General features: G+C 36.8%; 3 protein-coding genes across 4 annotated transcripts in view; 1 reads left to right on the top strand and 2 right to left on the bottom strand.

The window, feature by feature from the left end:
- Positions 1-552: 552 nt before the first annotated feature.
- Positions 553-2,892, bottom strand: LOC126375730 (UPF0587 protein GA18326). The gene is made up of 3 exons (XM_050022829.1): positions 2,548-2,892; positions 2,225-2,344; positions 553-1,717 (listed from the first exon to the last, which is right to left on the bottom strand). Exons 1-3 carry the CDS (start codon positions 2,795-2,797, stop codon positions 1,602-1,604), a joined length of 486 nt encoding a protein of 161 aa, XP_049878786.1. The 5' UTR covers positions 2,798-2,892; the 3' UTR covers positions 553-1,601.
- A 371-nt stretch (positions 2,893-3,263) lies between these two features.
- LOC126375646 (ataxin-10) lies at positions 3,264-10,383 on the bottom strand. Of its 2 annotated transcripts, none has more exons than XM_050022684.1 (8): positions 10,141-10,383; positions 9,157-10,022; positions 7,701-7,838; positions 5,982-6,819; positions 5,292-5,436; positions 4,662-4,725; positions 4,065-4,126; positions 3,264-3,480 (listed from the first exon to the last, which is right to left on the bottom strand). In XM_050022684.1, the coding sequence occupies exons 1-8, from the start codon at positions 10,296-10,298 to the stop codon at positions 3,355-3,357; spliced, it is 2,397 nt and encodes a 798-aa protein (XP_049878641.1). In that variant the 5' UTR covers positions 10,299-10,383; the 3' UTR covers positions 3,264-3,354. The 2 variants fall into 2 exon arrangements, with proteins under 2 accessions (XP_049878641.1, XP_049878642.1); XM_050022685.1 differs by having other exon boundaries at positions 7,707-7,838.
- A 630-nt stretch (positions 10,384-11,013) lies between these two features.
- The window catches only part of LOC126375401 (E3 ubiquitin-protein ligase SH3RF1), a 43,901-nt gene continuing 38,989 nt past the window's right edge, over positions 11,014-15,925 (top strand). Inside the window, exons 1-2 of the mRNA XM_050022308.1 lie at positions 11,014-11,334; positions 15,302-15,427. Coding sequence (XP_049878265.1) covers positions 15,314-15,427 — 114 coding nt within the window. The 5' untranslated portion in view covers positions 11,014-11,334; positions 15,302-15,313. The remainder of the gene's footprint in view (positions 11,335-15,301; positions 15,428-15,925) is intronic.

The raw sequence follows: 15,925 nt of genomic DNA, 5'->3' as shown, positions 1-15,925 counted from the left end.
ACGAATATATACCTCTAGACGATCTATAGTAAGAAATGTGTATCGAATAGGTACGTATAAATACTTACTAACAGATACTTACTTATTAAGATTCTATGAATTGTCTTGAAATGGGATTATTACTTTTTGTCCCTTGTATGTAAGTATTACTTATGAAATCATAACAATAAGAACAGAACAGCTTAGCGCATGGCTCTCTGTTTTATTTTCATTGTTTAACTACGAAACAAATGTGTTTATTACCTTAGTAGTTTAATACTACGCAAAAACTCGTTAAATAATCTAGTAAACGTATCTAGAAAGTGCGTTCGTAAACAATAGTAAACACGACGACGATTAAGATATTTTATGATATTCGTAATTCGGTAAAACTTTTATTATTTATCGATAATTTCTTTGATGATCGTAGCAGTATATGAAAAGAAAGAAAATAATTATTATTCCAGTCTATACTACACTGTATACTGCGGCCATTTTCTTCCCGTCGCGAAACTTGATAATATGCCAAAATAAAAAAAAATTAAAAAAATCTGTTCAAGAAAAAAAAAATAGTAGACAGTTTTATTTTCATTTTATTTATGCAAGCCACTGCATGCTGTACTATAAGATCATAACTCTATTATATTTATGTTATGAAAATATTCAATGGAATGACTACTCATAATTGATTATGCACTAAAAAGTAATTAGTAAAACAATGGTTGTTTTCGATCTTGTTATAATGGATTAAGTACGTAACTTTTATTTACCGTTAGATATTCAATATTCTTTATTTGCATACTATGATGGTATACAAGTTGGTTACATTATGAATTTCACATTACAGACCCTTTCGGGCACAACAAAATGGAAGTTTAATGAAGAGAAGGAAGCTTTTCAAATTGTAACATGAGTATTATTAAGGTAGATGCGTTGATTACGTAAATATTTTCTTTTATTATTGCGATTTTCAATTACCTTAGACAGGCACACAACTCATCATCATCATTCCTATTGGGTTAGTAATTTCAAAAGTTAAATAAACAATTGTTGGTTTGCCGCCAATTTACGTGTCATGATTTCGAAAAAATTGTAACCTAAGAACCGTTTCGAAAAATCACAATCAGCGGGCCTAGCACCGTAAGCACGCTACTCTTTCTCGCCGCGACAGAGATCGTCTGTCTCTTTCTGTGCAGTACTGTGAAAGAGTGACGGGTGACGTATGTCGAGGCGGGAAAGAGTCGCGCGCTTGGTCCTAAGACCTAAGATGTGATTTTTGTCAACAAAACCTCACAATAGACAAACGAGAAATTCGTGTTCTGAATTTTTTAATCAGAATGAAATTAACTGCAATAAATTGAGATTTTGTTGAAGATAATCACATTAGTAGAATGTGGTGTCTGAAAGGTGCTTACAACAGGCGACTTAAGGCGACAATATGAACCCACTTAATATTTATTTTGATATTTTTATTAAAAACATACTAGTATAGCTAGGTACCTGATTTTAATGATTTCCCTTTTAAAACAGAAATAATAAAGTATTCTTTCATTTTATAATAGATTATAATTTATTGTTAAATGCAAAACTTAATATAACACTTACATAATATAATTTAAGACTTATTTCACTTTGATGAACTGCCATTCTAGTTCGTAAACACCTACGGATGTCTGATTCTTCTCATCGTAGTCCACCCACTCCTTCTCAGTTAGGTCTACATCTTCAAACTTTTTTCCTGCAAAAAAAAAAAAATTTTTTGCCTCCATTAATCTTGTCAGAATGTGCTATAATGGTGGAATAGACAAAAATGTCTATAAACTAAAGAAAAGGTATAAATAGGCTTTTAGGAGTATGCTTCATACCACTTCCACTTGATAAGAGGTTTGCCAGCGTTAACTAAGAACATGTATAATTAAAAATGGTGTCACCAAAGCCCCAGTTATTTCTTAACACACTTAGTAGACAGTATGTAACCTGGTTTCAATACCAAGGTCTATACTACTATTAAGACAATGATCCATTCTGACCACCATCCAAAGTGTTAAATCATTTCATTTTAGTGTTATGATCATTATAACAAACAACTTTTTAGAATTTTTGTATTTTGAGAAATTTTTGAGATGTTGTTATTGTCTTGTTGATCCTTTTATAATAAACATTTTCTAATCCATGCGTTCTGTGCTCACTTGCCTACCCCAACGGGAAATAGGAGTGACCTTATGTGTGTATTTAAACTAATTACCATTGTCTTCAGCCTCTGCTATCCACCCTGACTTAGGTTCGAAGTCCACAGGCTCCACTCCTCGACAGTCAAATGTTACCAGGGTCTTGAACTTTCCCAAGTCATTGCTTGTATAGGCCCCTGAAAAAAAAATGACAGGACTATTAATGGTAAGTACTGAAAATATTTGTAATAATGAGAAAATAAGCAAGAAAGACACTGTTTTTTATCTACGTAACTTTATTATTTGTTTTCGCAGAAACATGGTTTACAAAAATCGGATTTTATTTACGTAAATACTTTGAAAGATGCAAAATGAATAAAGCGAGGTTATGTTAACATACCATTGGATCCTTCTATCACGTCGATGCTGTTCTCCCTAGAACACAGTTTGCACTTTATGAGCAGATTGGTTTCCGACCTATTGTGCTTTTGAGGCACTTTATCTGACTCCGTCAGGTCATGAAACTTCTCAGAAACTTCGCCGCAACTTCCACACTTTAATTTCAAAAACCACTGGTAGTGTGGATGGTTTGTATACAATTTTTCAATACATTCAAGATTCGCCTTTATCTGCAGAGCAATTTTCACCATTTTGTACGCGTATTTATAATATTTTCTCACAATATTCCAGAAATATCCAATATAAACAACGGCAAAAACGTCATGTGAACGAAATCTGACGTTTTAGTTGTCAAAAATGTAACGTTTGTTATGAAATAAACTGTCGCCAGTAATTTTAGATGAAAGAGACGCCTTCATGAAACCTATCTCTTTTCAACCTGTATTAATGTAAAAAAAACACACCGATATTAGGTTTTTTATAGTACCACTTTGCACTTAGCAATATTTAAGAACTGAAAATTGCACGTTAAAACACCGTAATTTATTTGTCTATTTCCTTTTCCTGCCAGCCAGTATTCTAAATCTACATGTACAAACTTCTTACGATTGCCTCTTTACAGTTCATTATCCTTCTTAGGTATTCGTAAAGTTGTGGCTCTGCCCACCCAATTAGGGTTCACGGCGTATGTATTTTTTTTTATAAAAGGAAGAAATATAATCTTGCGTTATACGTCTTTTATTTATTGTTTGGCGAGCATACAATAGGTTTTTAATACATGCATGTACCATTATATTTTGCTTCTAGTTTAAGTTCTTGGTAGAGGTGCAACTTTGATGCTGTTGCCCTGAGCGTCTGTGTGGAGAGTGAGTCCCATTTCTTGCAGGACTTCGTTGTCGACAGGTCCTTGTAGCGTCATTTTTGATATCACCTCCTGTAATTATTTTTTATTACCTTAGCAATAAATCCACCTTTTGTACAATCCATCTATCTCATTGTAAAAGTAGCATGGAGAAAGCTATTCCGACAAGAGTGTGGCTCTTAAATTAATGATGATGATCTCATTGTAATCGTTTAAGTTGATGTTTGTTTTGTGTGTAATTAAGAGTTTTTGTATTGTATTAAAATTGGGTAGTTTCCTAGGTCAAAGATAAATTATGAAGTTCTGATTACTAGATAAAGACAGATCTAAAGCTGACAAAAAATGTTCAAGAATTATCTTTATGAACACTATTGTAAAAATATGTGGAAATAAATAAATTTTTATTATTATTATTCTTTTTTCTATTCAACTTATTTATGAATTTTAAGAAGGAAAAATTTAATAATATGTGCGACTGTTCATCACGTTTTTCTATGACGTCATAGGTTGCTATTTCATACAAATTCCATTGTATTTTCATGTTTTGACGTTTAAAAAGTAACTGATTTGACTAGTTGGAAAATACCCTATTGCTATTGAGATGGACACGAGACTTCGCGCCCTTTGGATTTTAAGATAAAACATAAATCACTGACCTGATTTTCCGGACAGTTCTCACAGAGGTTACGGACAGCAAAGATCACCCATTGCATAATAACTGGTGGATTCACAGTTAAGGATATTTCTCATGTCAGTGGAATTATCAGAGACAGATAGTCGCCTTATAGTGTTTTCCTACTTTAGAAGTGGTCCAAAAACCCAGATAAATGGCAACCCTACCTTTAGTGATGTCTTAAGCCGTATTGTTCGTATCGGAGCTACATTCTTATAATCATCATCATCATCATCAGACCATTAACGTCCCCACTGCTGGGGCACGGGCCTTCCCTATGGATAGATAGGGAGATCGGGCCTTAAACCATCACGCGGGCCCAGTGCGGATTGATGGTTATTAACGACTGCTAATGCAACCGGGACCAACGGCTTAACGTGCCTTCCGAAGCACGGAGGAGCTCGAGATGAAAACTTTTTTTTTGTGGTCACCCATCCTATGACCGGCCTTTGCGAAAGTTGCTTTACTTCAATAATCGCACACTGAGCGCGTTAACCGCTGCGCCACCGAGCTCCTCTAATACTCTTATAATACTCCTCTTTTATTTTTTTAAATTCCACAACACATTTAAAAAGGATACGTGGATTGCGAGCGTCGATATTACAGCAGTCTAGTAATACAGGAATCACCTCTAGTTCACGGATCTGAAACAAGTAAATAAATAGTGAGCAGCAGGGTTTGCACGGCACCCACGCCGCGCGCGGTGCGATATATATCGCACTAAAATAAAGAAAGAAACATTTATTATTTTAGGACACCACAGATACGGCTTACATATATATACATTACAATAACATAACGAATTAAACAACAATGATGTGGACATACATAACGATTCATTTATTCAATTTAAAAGTAAAAAAACTTATCCCACACCACTAATATTTTTTTTGTAATTTTATAATTTTATGTACTTACCCGTACATAAAATTATAAAATTAACCGTTAATAAAATTAACGGTGAGGCGATGAGTGTGTAAATCAGTCAGTGACCTTTCGCATTTATATATATTCCACTTGATATCAACTCAGAATCATGTTCTTAACCCTCAAAGTTTTCGTTACGATGTCACTAACACCTTGTTTATAAAGATAAAGTATTTTGTTTTTTTTTGTGATCCGACAAGTGTATGGACATGAAATACTATACACCTCTGCCAACCGTTTCGAGGATGAAGTCGTGGGATGCTATGTATGTTATATTTTTTACCTGTCTCTTATTCTCCTGGTTCTTCCAGCACAGGTTGCCGAGCGTCCGCACGAGGGACGCCTTGAACCCGAACGCCACGTGCCGCTCCACCGTCTCTACACTCGTCACCGCCTTCTTGCTCGTCGTCATGTCTATCGCGCCGAGCCTGCAAACGGGTATTATCCTAGGTCAAAGATAAATCGTGAAATTCTACTTACTAAATAAAGACAGATTTAAATGTGTCCCATGAGCGTTTTTTAGGCGCCTTAACACTACGTTTGGTTCATCCCACAGCGCCAGTTCTGCTTACCAAAATTGGCCCACTTGGCACCGTCATCAGATCTCCGGCTTCATCGTTCGAGTAAGCCTAACGAAAACCTTTTTCTATTTAACTTATATGACACAACATAAGATCACGACTATATCCCAACTGGAGTAGTCAGAGTTACATCCAAGCCAAATAAGTACTCACGCGTCACCAAGCTTTCTGTTAGACCAAAGTGATAGGTGGTGAGCCGTATCTCCGTCTATATTGGTCGAGCCAACTGGCTTAGTGAAAACTGCACTTAAGATAAATGAATAACTCATTGGTGTAAGTCCGCTACCGAGGTTCGAACTGGCGTTCGCCATGTGACAAGCAAGCCGGTCAACCACGGGATGTCAGGACCACGGTGACTTCATTTATACCACATAAATTATGATATTAATTACCTCGTCTTCTGGGCCTCGGGCGAATCTATTTTCACCGTCGGCACCTTATTCGTGACGGTCTCTTCTGACATCTTCACTTCCTTCGCCGGCTCACTCTTCTTCTCCACATCTCCTCTAGTCTTCTCCGCTGATATACCGAGAATCTTTTGCAACTGCTCGCTCAAATCAAAGTCCGTTGACAAATTCTGACTTTTCTTCACTTCTTTTTGAGCATCGGGGGACTGTTTCTGTGATTCAGTTTCGGGATTCAGCACTTCACTTAACGGAGGTGATATTTCGCTGGGCGAAGCTTTGACTTCTTTATTTTCTTCTTTTGACAGATGAATTTCTGTTGGAGGATCGTTGGGAGAACTATCCTGTGACTCTGTTCTGCTGGATCCCTGTAGTTCAAGTCTTGGATGCAGACCGACTGGTATGACTTCAGCGATCGTGTTCATGCTGCCGTTGGGCGAGGTGGAATCGATAATCAGTGGTGGTTCGATGTCATCGCCGATGTCAATCTTGTGTTCCAGGCTTATCCTCCTGGTAGGTAGAGGTTGCACTCGATCGTCTCCCTTCGGAACTGAGCTGCTTCTTTTAAACGCGACTTTGGTCAAGTCGTTATCAATCTTCACATTTGTTCTCTCAGCACTGTTTCCGCGACTCTCCGGCGTAGCCTCGATGAATTTGAGCGGTTGCTGCAACGTCTCTATTGTGTTGATTGTCTCAAGTCGCTCTAAATAGTTGAGGTTTTCGTTACATTCGAAATATTGCTCGCTGCTTTCCGATTCTGTGCATTCGGACGTCGTTTCGTTGCAAGAGAGCATGTTGTCTGCAGAATCGTTTTTAGTGAGAGGATCTGGAATACGTAAAAGTAAATTTGGAGGACGTTAAATCGTGGCTGACTTTGCTCACTGAAGTATCTGTAATTTTTTGCTAAAGTGATTTGTGTCTTACTGACAATTATAAAAATTGTAAATCAGTTCCGCCAAAAATCGCAGATACGTCAGTTCGCGACATCAGCGACGAAATGGAGGCAGTGGTTGTTGGTTGCTGGTTACATCGCGAAATAGAACAGTGCTGTCTTCCTGATTAAAAGATAGGAAGCGCAGTGGCAATAAAAATAATGCACGGGAACTATTTGTTAGAAGGTAATACAAATAAGAGACTTTTACAGCTGGATCTTGAATTTCAAGGTCCGATTCTTACACATTTGTCAATCCCGCGTTTTATTGTACAATGCTGTTGAATTAAGCGATACTATGCGTCGAAACTGTATAGTCAAAGTTGCAGTAAAGTCGTCAGATCGAATGTCCTTTTAAAAATGTTGTGTCTAGAAATCTCGGCCTTAGAAGTAAATAAATCTTCTTCTTATCGTGTGGGTTGTGAGGTGGAATACCAACCTCATCAACCTTAGTGTCAGGGTCATGATTGAGCCACCAAAGGCCCCTGACATGGCTCATGTAACGATTACTCACTTACATCAGTAAAGAGTAACCAGGACCAGCAGCTTAACATGGCTTCCGAAGTACGGATCATCTTACTTTCGAACAATCAGATTATCAGCTTGTAATGTCCTAACTAAACTAAGCATCACAAAGTGTTTTTTTTGTGATGTCCCCACCGGGTTTCGAACCTGGGGCCTCCGTATCGTGAGTTCAACGCTCTACCACTGCACCACAGAGGCCGTAGTAAATAAATAAAAAATATACATATTATGCGACAGGAAAAAGTACATACACTTACTCTCAGTGGGCACCATAGCCTGCATGTTTTCATCATTGATCAGCTGCTTGCCCGTCGCGGCGTACAATTTGTTCAGTGACGAGAAGAAGTTGCTACTCTCCTTCCCTAGCTTGTGAATGGCGCGAAGAAGGACTGTGAACAAGAAAATTAATAGCTTACAGTTGGTAATGTAATCTAAATATTAGGAATACATTCCATGCTTATATGTCCTTCAAGAACTTGTCTTTTCAGTGATAACCATTCCACCGCAATCGGCAGAAATATCAGTACTATAGGTGTAGAATGAGGAATAATACTACGTATAGAACGGCAACTGTCCGCTCCCCACCAGCGACCGAGCTAGGTTTACCTAACCCCCCCTGGAACATAGTTGTAGACTTGAATCAGACGTCACACACACAGATGCGCGTGTACGATAATATCAATGTGTAGTGTCTGTGTAAAACGAGGTTGTTTGTATGAATTGTCCGGGGTGTGCTGGTTAACCGCCAACGACGGTATTATCCGCCTGTAGTACAGAGTAACCTTTTTTTTAACAAGGGGGGGGGGAAGGGAAGAGGGAGGGTTATGTCGGGGTCGCACCGACTAAAACCCCGTTATGCCAAAACGAAGTAGACTAACCTAATCTAACTTTGCTTTATAGACCAACAAGGATATTTCGCGCGTGGTCAAAAGCGGACCTAATACCGAATCCAATGAAAACACCACTTTAGTCAGTTTTGTAAATGGAGAGAATATGGAGATTATCCTGGTGTGCACCAGGACTGTTGTCAAAGTTGCGCACGCGCCTAAAGATCCTTGTCAATTTATATCTTTGTTTAATAGGCAACTCTTCTTCTGCCATGTGGGTTGTGAGGTGGATTACCAACCTCATCAAGTAATCAGGGTAATTATTGAGCCACCGGAGGCCCTTATATGAATAGGCAAATAATGACAGTAGAGTGACAATGTTTCTATTTGAAGCGGCATTGAAAAGACTAAATACTCCCAACAAATCTCCTTACAGTAAAGAAAATCCTTATTGCAGATGAACAGAGGGAAAAGTACATAACCTATATATATTACCTTTATTTATTATTTATTTCTAGTTTAAAATGTTGACAATAATTACTAAGTTTAAAGAGATTAACATAAATATATATCTCAATAATGAACTGAACTTTCCAAGATAAGAGAGAGTGTTTTGACTTCAAGATAGTGGCTTTCTTTAATAATTAAAAAAGGTATATATCAAATATTGAAGTAAAGAAAAAAATAATAATAAAGTTTTAGTAATGGTTAAGATAAGCCCTCTCTTCATTATCTTTCACTCTCACATGCCTACTGGAAGAAATTTATGAGAAATAAGTTGTGCCTATTGTCTGTCTTCATATTCTGTTTCAGTAGTCATATCGTGTATCTGTGTTATCGTGTGTGCAATTTTTTTTTAAAATAAATACATATTACTTACATGCACAATTTATAAACAAAGAAGTATCACCCTGTAGACAGTCCATGTACGCATCCATACTGGATGCAGTGGCTATGATGTCCAGTAAAAACACCACCTCCTGTGGTTCTATGGTATTCACATACTTGTCCACAGTCTTCAGAATACAATCTGATTTATTTTTAAATTCATGTGCCATAAACTTAACAAAATTCACAGAAACATTAATATCTTGTGACTCTGTTGACATTAGAATATTGTAAGCAAGATTCAATACCAGCATCCTGCTTTCTGGTTCCATTTTTGAATACAACTTTTCAATATATGTATTTTCTACTCCAATTAAGTATTCAATTATCAAATGTGGGTATTCAGTGTTGCCATTATTATACATGTAAGCTAGAGAGTTTAACAGAGACACATCCTCTGGCAATACATTTGGTTGGCCCAACAGAATGTTGTAAACAATCATAGCAGCGGCAGAAGCAATTTTATCATTTTGGCCTATTAGGCTGTTTAGGATTATAGCATCAAACTTGTTCCAGATCATAATCTGGTTGAATGGGTTGTTGACTACAAGATTGCCTAGTGTTTGAACAAGAACTGTCATGCAGGACTCATATTTTTTCTGTATCTCTTCATTTAATAGTTCTACACTAGGGTGTTGGTACTCTGTAGCTAAGATGAGCATGGAGTCGAGTATGGAGAGCTCTTTAGAGATGTATGTTTGCATTTTAGTGCCGGCGGCGGCGCACGACCGCACAAGACGAAGACACTGCTCGGCGACGGCGAGGGTACTGCGGTTGTACGATGCCTGCTCCACATCTAACCTCATTATATGTAGAACTTCAGCTATGAGCCGCAAAGTGTACTCTGACGCCTTTTTCCTGAAAAAGAAAACAAATAAATAGTATATATCTAATAGGAATCAATTAGGCCTAAGTCATAGAAAAGATTACTTCTAACAAAAATTAAGGTATTATTGTTAAATAAAACGATAATTACGGCCGTAATCGCCCCGTTTCAGCATCCTTAGAGAGCTGCGCTTCGGCACGTAACATTTCTTCAACCGCATCCCATTCTCCTGTCTCCAGCTGGAAATTGATAAGTTTAGCGTCTAATAATATTTCCTCCGCGAACCACACGCTCTTATCGCGCGACATTTTTAAGAAAACTAGGTATTTTTTGCAACATGCAGCGATTGTGGCTCAGATGTTGTTGACATTTTTGATTTTGACATTTTACACAGTAGACTTGCTTTTGACGCTTATACAATTTTAGAGAAGTGAATTCGAAATAGCGTTGTCTCGTTCTAAATTTACAATGAGTGAAAATCGTGGAAACACAAATCAAATACAAATCTATTGTCTATGGATTGCGTTCGGATACATGTATGTATAACTTTTTACTCGGTATTTTGGAAAAAATTTGATAAAAAAAAGCAGGAACGAGAAGTTGTGGTATGTTGGATAAATTCCCAATTTTTAACCATTTATTTATCCTCCCTGCCCATCTATAAAACGGGAAATTTGCCCTTTTGTTTAATTGGGAATTTTCCCCAAATCTGGGTAGATTGCCCGTCTATAGCCTTTGCCAATCACATCCTTGATATAAAAAATATTTTTAATGTTGCTATAATGCATTTATAATAATTACTAAATTATAGCTGTATTTTCTACTATGTTTTATTTTTTGTTTACATATACAAAATAATCTACCTAAAGGAACAAACGAAGAAACAACAAGCAATCAATTCTGAATCCCTTTACTGAAAATATGTCTATGATTCATTAAATTTAATAAAATGTAATTATATTTTTTACTATTTATGTAATAGGTATGCTGTAGCTGGACACCCAAAGGGTTGGCTGTCGCTCGCTTGCTTGCTTGCCGCCCGCCCCCGCCCGTCTCCTCGTCGGTCGAACGAACGAAAGGAACAAGTGAGAATGGCATTTGTGCGTGAAATTATATTCGTTTTTGTGTGAACAAGTGCATATTTCTCACAATAAGAAGTTCGCGGGACGACCTTTCGCGTTATTGTGCAGTTATCACAACAGTGTTTCGGTATGTGGCTCTTGAAAGCGCTAGTGTACAAAAGATTTCGTGTGTGACTATCGAATCTCCCGTAGATTCGGTTTCATTGTGCCGTGCAATAATGGGTCGACTTCCCGCTAACATCGTTGGAATTTAAAACATTCGGTGAGTCATCTGCATTTTGAGTCCTAACGTTTAAACAGACATGTCTAAATCTAACAAAAAATATGAACATATATCTAAAAATATCGGTAAAAGCAGGAGTCGGTAGCGATGTCGTGTCTGTATCATGTTATTTGAGCTATTTATATCTGATTTATTGTGTTTTCTCGAGTTCACGACACTTCCGTGTGTCGTAGATTGTGTAAAGTATAGTCATAGTTGGGACTATTTCGTTAGTTACATTCATTTATAAAGGCAACTGTGAGACGCTCGCGCCGACATTCCTCAAATAACGAGACCACCCAACCATGTAAACACCTAAAATTATTTCAAAGAATTTTGCCGTTTTGTTGTTGTTGGGTCTATCTCTAAATTACTTAAATACCAGCTATTCCTGGCAGGCAAATATTGAAAGAATGACAATGTGTAGAGTTGGAGGTGTTTGCCCAGTATTGGGATCAAACAGGCAAATAAAAGTAATACTCACACATTTTATTTATAAACTTGATTATATTATACTCATATCATAAGAGTACAGCATGGTAAACTTTACTATTCTAAAGGCTAATTTATTCGAATTAATATTTTTTAAATTATTATTTTAGATATCTATCATCAAGTCGTAAAGAAAAAACATCTTTAGCATAGTGTTCTGGTGTTGTTAATTTTCATTTGTAATAAGTGACTCATTATTACGTTAACTGAATTTACAGATGCACAATTAACCAAGTATTGTAATACTGACTGTACTATAATGGTATTTAAAAAAAATTATACTAATAACTAGTTGCTGTACAAAAATAACCTAAATTAAGAGTTTAATGTCGCCTTTTTAGTTATCAAACCTAATAAATAAATATATTTAGTAAACTTTCAACAGAAAAACAAAGAAGGGAAATACAAAAACCTTCCCCCCCACCCCATATACATATGTATTTATCTATGAATCTCCCCTCATCCCCACATAATGAATCTCTAGAATGTTTTGAACAATTACTACATAAGTATCTTCAATTATCTATCACTCCTGAAATAAAGTCTAATTCAAAAAAAATACTAATGTGAGTGCAGTACATTGTAGTTACTAAAAAGTTGTATATCTATTAACTACAACACTTAAATGCTTTAATAATGAGCTACCTTACTGTAAAGCAAAGGGTTAGTGGCAGATCAAAACATTCCAACAGCACACAAAATTGGTACTTTATGACATTGGCACTAATCCAGATAACTTGTTGCTCAGCTTTCTTAAGAGAAAATATTATTATCTTACTATAATAGACCTACTTAAGTGTTACATTTAGTAGATAGTTACATATGCTTTTGCTAAGTTATAACTTAAAAACAAATTGGGTTGAAAAATTGGACACACTGAACCTCATATAACATAGCCTGATTAAAGTTAAATATCTCTTGACTCTATAATACTAAGCTGCATACCGTTAGTGTGAAAGAGACATATCTCTCATCTCTTCCATGCTAGGCGATGTACTATATAGAACCATATTAATGCTATATATCATACCTACATATTTAAGATCACGCCTATTTCCCGTTGGGCCACAGAGACCACAGAATTGCACTTATTACTATCCTGACACACCACCCTCGCTGCCTCCACTCTTATCGAAGACTTCATGCATGCTTGCCGGTTCAGAGTACCCTATACACATCATAAACTTAAGTTAATTCGAATTCTGGAAGCCATAACATAGTGACCACAAAGCCAACTAGTAAAAAGTATGCATGAGCCTAAGAGGAAGTTGTTAAACAACCGTCAATATTGTACGCAACAGCTGTTCTTATGTAGCCAGTGTGTTATGAAAACATCACTAAACTGTACTTACACCATTCATGCCAAACCATAACTTTCTGATAACCAAGCATCATTGAGAAACTTTTTAAAACAATTTGAAAAACAAAATTTAAAGTTACATAAAGATTAAGCTATTGGATTTGGCGAATATTTGGCAAGTTTCTTGTAATTAACAGACAAAGATAAACTCACACCTGTAATCCCTAATAGGGTGGACAGAGCCATAAGTAGTCAAAAGACAACTTTCAGCCACTGTTGTTACAAAGTTCTAAGATAAATATGATGAACCCTACGGATGAACCTCATGGTGACAATAAATGCCCATAAAAAATGTCCATCATGTTAGAAAGGATACAATCAATCCCTCTGTCAATATGTACAATATACAAGAAAATAAAAATGGAATTGCAACATATGGATATCTCATTTAATAAGAACATAATTATCTTGTTTTATTCAAAGACATGTGAGTTATAAAAAGAGAATAAATAATAGCAAAGTCTCCATACATTAGGTACATGTGGTTGTGTTGTATGCATGTGCATTCCATCTGCTTTTGTATTTGATATCCTACCATTAAGTTACCTATATAAAATTCTTAATAAAGTTATACACAAACAAATATACATATATTACATTATATCTTATTTACAAATGCTTATTATGTACAGTTTATTGCTTCATTATCTTCTTCTATAATGTAATAGAATGTAAATTAACACTAATAGGTATAAATCTTTATTTTCTTGCTTTAAAGTAAGCGCACATCTTAAATCTTTTAATTTTGTAATTTACTATACATGAAATGTTTTTTAGTAAACAATTAATGATTAAAATGATGAAAATAATAAATAATTTCGTTAATTGAAAACCACTATTTGCTGCATATTTTGCAAGAAAAATAGTCCATAATATCAAAATCTGACAATTTATTTATTATTTATTTATTTATTTTATATGTATGTACATGTATGTTATGTACACAATTTACATAGTCATTACAGGCAATCCCAATTCAACTATGTAACAACTATGTATGTATGTGTGGTATGTAATTCCAACATTAACTCACGCACGCCCCGTTGCTACGTGTTATTCGAAGACCTTATAATTTCACGACTATATTCCAATTGGGGTAGTCGGTATCCATCGCAAGATGAACTAAGTACTCACACCTCACCGAGTTTTCTGTTAGACTAACGTCATAGGTGCTAAGCCGTATCTCCGTCTATAACGATCGAGTCGACTTTATTAGTCAAGACTGCGCTTAAGATAAATTAACAACCAGCGCTCCTCCGATTAAAAAGCAATCCAGTGTACCACAGGACCACAGTAACTATTACCGGAAGACAACACCCTCTTTTGATATAAATTTGTCCATCATGTTAGAGACAATATCATCACCAAAGGCTTCGGCACCACAACAAATCAGACGCAGGTCACAAGCAGCGGTATAACCGCGTTCAGTTGTCGTATTTAATTGTATTTTGTCTCGTGTAGTATTCTCTCTCCCACGGTGATTTTTTCATGTATACATATATCCCTGACGCGGATCGAACTGCGCTGTCGCACAGGTCCGTGCTCGAATTGCCGCCGCGCTGCGCCTGCGCTGCTACTGCTTTTAGTGTGGCGAAGCCTTTACTCGACTTTTAAGATATGCCTGAGATGATAAGCAACTATACGCATTGGGAATTTATTCTTCCTTCCCACTCTAGCAGAGAAGTCATCTTTGACGTCATAGATCAATAATATTGTTCATATTCTCTGGAAGTGGAGACCTAGAAACCTAAAATCAGGGTTTTAGGCTCCAGCCTTTCAAATGTACTAACTTAGCTATAAAATTGTTGTATTTGTGGAGGAAAATAACCGTTACACAACAGACCCTAGACCATAGAATAAGGAATAATACTACGTACAGAACGGCAGCTCTCCGCTCCCCACCAGCGTCTGAGCTAGGTTTACCTCACCCCCTCTCGAACATAGTTTAGACTTGAGTCGTATGTTGTCAGACATCACACACACAGATGCGCGTGTAAGATAACGTTAATGTGTAGTGTCTGAGTAAAACGAGGTTGTTTGTGTGAAGTATCCGGGGTGTGCCACTAAACTCACCATCCAGACGAGAAACCATGAAATCATTTTGTATCGTTTCAGGTACAAACCGGGATGGATGAGGGGCTGCTGAATGACCTCCTCGAGTGCTCGGTGTGCCTGGAGCGGCTCGACACCTCCTCGCGCGTGCTGCCATGCCAACATACCTTCTGCCTCAAGTGCTTAAAGGTCAGTTTTGTTTAAAGGAGTATTATTTTCTTTTATTTAAAAAATATATATTTATTCATTTCGACATGGAATTTATATTATATATTATTATTTATTAGGCACCCTCTGGGCGAGCTAGCTCGCGACATGACTCATGTAACAACTACGTACTTACATCAGTAAGTAAGATCGTTTTACTTTCGGACAATCAGGTGATCAGCCTGTAATGTCCTAACCAAACTAGGGATCACAAAGTGATTTTTGTGATATGTCCTCACCGGGATTCGAACCCGGGACCTCCGGATCGTGAGCCCAACGCTCAACCACTGGACCACGAGGCCGTTTGCCCGGTTAATGGCATGTGACAAACAGCTGGCAATGAGTGGGGGTAATACACCCACTTCTGGCCTACCCCTTCGAGGATACAGGCGTGATGATAAATGAATAATAAATACAAATAAGATGATGCTCTGTTATGTTAGAAGAAAGAAGCATTATTGATCTGCACAATGCATTTGA

The sequence above is a fragment of the Pectinophora gossypiella genome, chromosome 19 (assembly GCF_024362695.1).
Source record: "Pectinophora gossypiella chromosome 19, ilPecGoss1.1, whole genome shotgun sequence".
NCBI classification, from domain to species: Eukaryota; Metazoa; Arthropoda; class Insecta; order Lepidoptera; family Gelechiidae; genus Pectinophora; species Pectinophora gossypiella.
The sequence above is the reverse complement of the archived record's forward strand: the minus strand, read 5'-3'. Positions and strand labels throughout refer to the sequence as shown.